The 4,359-nt window shown below is 51.3% G+C and overlaps 1 protein-coding gene across 1 annotated transcript; it reads left to right on the top strand.

The window, feature by feature from the left end:
* Positions 1-1,099: 1,099 nt before the first annotated feature.
* On the top strand, positions 1,100-2,824 carry LOC122731559 (ubiquitin carboxyl-terminal hydrolase 21-like). The gene has a single exon (XM_043971750.1). The coding sequence runs from the start codon at positions 1,151-1,153 to the stop codon at positions 2,822-2,824; it is 1,674 nt and encodes a 557-aa protein (XP_043827685.1). The 5' UTR covers positions 1,100-1,150.
* The last annotated feature ends 1,535 nt before the right edge of the window (positions 2,825-4,359 follow it).

Genomic DNA, 4,359 nt, shown 5'->3' with positions numbered 1-4,359 from the left:
GAATTTCAGCCAGGAAGGAAAAGGCTTCTGTTCATTGCAGGTACATTTATTGAGTGGCAGATTCTGGAACAGTGCAGTAATAGAAAGCTGTTAGGCGATGCAATTGTTTTCTTTAAATTGCGATACTTAAAAGTGAATCACTAATTGCATTTAACCAATATATTAGTTGCAACTGTGTTTGGTGAGAGTCTATATATAATACAAATTTGGCTTTAATGTTTTACTGATGACTTTTGTTATTTTTAATGTCATTGTCACTTCCTCAGACAAAATAGTTAAGCCAAACAAATCAACGCATCAACCTAATAGAATGCATAGCACTCTGAATTCCACAGCATAAAATTCAACAAATGACTCAGTGAACATTTTTAAGTATATACTGTGATGTCTTGTGTTCTAAGCTAGGAATAGAAAGACAAAAAACCAACAGTCCTTGCCCTCCAAGTACTTACATTCTCCTAAGGAAGTAGAAGAGGGTACCACATAGCAGGTATACAAATAAGTAAGTGGCTCATGGCCAAGGTTCCATCCTCTAAGGACTATGAGTTCACCTGCATCTGGGTAAGAACCTGGGATCTGACCATAAAGGATTATAAGGACCCAGTTCTTAGAACATGTGTGGTATCCATGTGGGAAGGGGAAGGAGAAGGGAATAAGTATAGAGTGTCTACATAGATATTGCTTTTACAATAAGTATTTATATAGGCTTAACATATGGGGTATACGGGCTATTCAAGAAGGACTGGCACTCTGGTGCGAGTTTGCCGAGCCCCTTTCAGGGCAGCTCATCCACCTTTGGTGTCTCCCTGACACTAAGCTCTCACCTGTGGCTTCAAGAAGCTGTAGCATGAACAGCGGCCACACCCCAGTGAACCATCTTGGCAAATGGGCTAAACCAAATTGAAGGTAACCGATGGGCCTCAAAACTGTCGGTGAGTTAGAAAAGTATCTACCGGGCGCCGGGCGGGAGGAACAAAGATGCCGGTGGCGCCTGCGGCGGGAGCGGCCTCGGCGGCGGGCAGGGCCAGCAGCCGGGCCCGCGGGGGGGGGGGGGTCTCTGGGGCAGGAGGGGGTGGCCCTGAACTGGGGCCCGGGCCCGCCTGGCCCCCTGCCGCCTCGCTGGGGACAGGGCCTGCCCCGGGTCTCCACTATGCCCCAGGCCTCGGAGCACCGACTGGGCCGGGCCCGTGAACAGCCCATCAGTGTCCAGCCTCGGGCGGGAGCCAAGCTACCCATCGGCTCCAGGGCGAGGAGCAAGGAGCGCCGAAGCCCAGCGCCTGCGCCTAACCCCATGTTAAGGCCATTGCCCCCTCGGCCCAGACCCCCTGAGGAAAGGTTCAAGAAGCTGGAGCTGGGGCGAGGGAGAAACTCAACCCCGCGTCCCAGGAGCCCTCTCCGGGCTGATCATGGAGTGCCCCTGCCCGGCTCACCACCTCCCACTGTGGCCCTGCCTCTGCCGTCCCGTACTAACCTGGCTCGTTCCAAGTCTGTGAGCAGTGGGGACTTGCGGCCGGTAGGGGCTTTGGGTGGACATCGAGGCTGCGGGGAGCTCGGGGCCGCGCTGAGCCGCCTGACCCTCCGGCCTGAACCCCTGGTGCTGAGACGCAGCACCATTCTTCGTCGACTTGGCGGCTTCGCTGGCCCCCCTACCCTGATAACCATTCGCTCAGAGCCCCATCCCACGCATGGCCCCTTTCTCACGTCTGCCCGGCCCCTGGAGTCTGTCCACCCTGATGACAAGATGGCTCATCACACACTGCTCTTGGGGTCTGGCCGTGTTGGTCTTCGGAACCTGGGTAATACGTGCTTCCTGAATGCCGTGTTACAGTGTCTGAGCGGCACACGACCACTTCGAGACTTTTGTCTTCGGAGAGACTTTCGGCAAGAGGTGCCTGGTGGGGGCCGGGCCCAACAAGAACTTACTGAAGCCTTTGCAGATGTGCTGGGAGCTCTGTGGCATCCTGACTCCTGTGAAGCTGTGAACCCTACACGTTTCCGCACCGTCTTCCAGAAATATGTCCCTTCCTTCTCCGGATACAGCCAGCAGGATGCCCAGGAGTTCCTGAAGCTCCTCGTGGAGCGGCTACATCTAGAGATCAACCGGAGGGGCCGCCGTGCCCCACCCATCTTGGCTGATACCCCAGCCCCCTCTCGACGAGGGGGGGCCCTCCTTGAAGAGCCTGAGCTGAGTGACGACGAGCGAGCCAATCTCATGTGGAAGCGTTACTTGGATCGAGAGGACAGCAAAATCGTGGACCTGTTTGTTGGCCAGTTGAAAAGTTGCCTCAAGTGCCAGGCCTGTGGGTATCGATCCACGACCTTTGAGGTTTTTTGCGACCTGTCCCTGCCTATCCCTAAGAAAGGGTTTGCTGGGGGGAATTGTTTCAGCCTCTTCACCAAGGAGGAAGAATTGGAGTCAGAGAATGCCCCGGTGTGTGACAGATGTCGGCAGAGAACACGAAGCACCAAGAAGCTAACTGTGCAGAGATTCCCTCGGATCCTTGTGCTTCACCTGAATCGGTTTTCTGCATCTCGAGGCTCTATTAAAAAAAGCTCTGTTGGTGTTGACTTCCCCCTACAGCGACTGAGCCTAGGGGACTTTGCCAGTGATAAAGCTGGGAGTCCTGTGTACCAGCTGTATGCCCTTTGCAACCACTCGGGCAGTGTCCACTATGGTCACTACACAGCCCTCTGCCGGGGCCAGACTGGTTGGCATGTCTACAATGACTCTCGTGTCTTCCCTGTCAGTGAAAAACAAGTGGCATCCAGTGAGAGCTACGTGCTATTCTACCAGCTGATGCAGGAGCCGGCGCGGTGCCTGTGACCCCCCTCCAAGTCCCAGGACCTGTGAAGCCCTCTTGATGCCCATAAATCCCAGGCCTCCCATTTACCTCAGAGACGTCTATTTTTGTGTCTTTTTAATCAGGGAGGGGCTATCTCCCCTGTATTTTTTTTTTATTAAAACAGAAACAAAAACAACCCCTTGACCCCTGGAGGCTTCCCGGCCTCCCAGACCCGTGTACAGAGCTGCCCGACCTTTTGCCCATGTACAGTCCCCGTTCCCGCTGCGGTCTCACTTTTTGTGAATAAATTTAATAGGAAAAAAAAAAGAGCATCTACCCCGAGCATGTGAAGACTTCCCCTGGCAGAATGGCCAGATGAAAAAGCTGTGGAGCGCTTAGAGCTTGGTCAAGTCACCAAAGGTCATCCACTGCATCCCGGGCCATAATATTGACTTCCCACAGGGAAGGACTCCTCTGAGAGAAGTCTTCACAGCTGTGAAGGTGTCTGAAGCCTGCTCTGGTCAGACACAGAAGACCCCAAGGTCATCTACTGCATCCCAGTCCACAGCCAGTCATCCTGACTTTTGTCTTGGCATGGGACTTCAATGACTCTGGAAGAGAGACCAAGGCTGGTGACTTTGTGCAACTTTGCCTCACTTAAATTCAGTTCACTCAAGAGTCAAAACATCCCCTCGTGATGTTATTGGTCCTTTTTGAAGATGAAGGAAAAACAACATTTAGGCCTACATATGTATAGACTTGTTATATAGCACTTTATAAACATTATTTCATTTGATCCTCTCAACAACCTTGCAAGACTGTTGCTGTTATTATTTGAGCATCACAGTAAAATAAGTTCTATAGATATTATTATTTCCATCTCGTACTTGGGAAAACTGTAGCTCCAAAAGGTTAAATGATGTATCATTCCCATTTTATAGTTGGGGAAACTGAGGCAAAGAGTGGTTAAGTGACTTGCCCGGGGTCACACAGCTAGTATATATCTGAAGCTAGATTTGAACTCAAGTCTATCCTGACACCAGGCCCAGTTCTCTACATCCTGCACCACCTAAGCTTTCCGTGGAAGCTCAGTAAACATGCTTCTAGAAACATGATGGAGGGGCCTTTCCCCCCCTACTTCAGAGTTGGTACACATATCTGGGATGATATAGAGACTCTGAATGGGCTTTTGAACCACAATTGGGTAGATGAACAAAAAATTCAAATAGACCAGCTCTGTCTTCCCTGGTAAGCCTCCAGGTATGAAGTGGCTTTTGTTCCCTCTCTCCTGATTTATTCACCACATAGTCACAAACAGATGGCACCTCTGTTCATTCTGTCTCTGTTGTATGCCAGTCTTTTCTGATCAGAGGTCAATTAGCATCTGAAGTCCAATGGACCAGGCTGTGACCCTGTGAGCTCTGAAAGGTTGGGAGGGCCATCCAAGGTTCCCTCGGCAACTGTAGGTGGTAAAGCCAAGTCCAGGGAGAAGCCAGCCCTGAGGAGGAACCTGCTTGACTCAGCCCAACAGTGAATTGATCTAGCAATTTATATGTCCTAGAAGCAAAGGAATAAC

The sequence above is a fragment of the Dromiciops gliroides genome, chromosome 6, assembly GCF_019393635.1.
Source record: "Dromiciops gliroides isolate mDroGli1 chromosome 6, mDroGli1.pri, whole genome shotgun sequence".
Lineage (NCBI taxonomy): Eukaryota > Metazoa > Chordata > Mammalia > Microbiotheria > Microbiotheriidae > Dromiciops > Dromiciops gliroides.
The sequence above is the reverse complement of the archived record's forward strand: the minus strand, read 5'-3'. Positions and strand labels throughout refer to the sequence as shown.

Excerpts from the sequence above, each read along its gene's own strand:
- LOC122731559 (XM_043971750.1), top strand. The coding sequence starts at position 1,151 with ATGCCCCAGGCCTCGGAGCACCGACTGGGCCGGGCCCGTGAACAGCCC.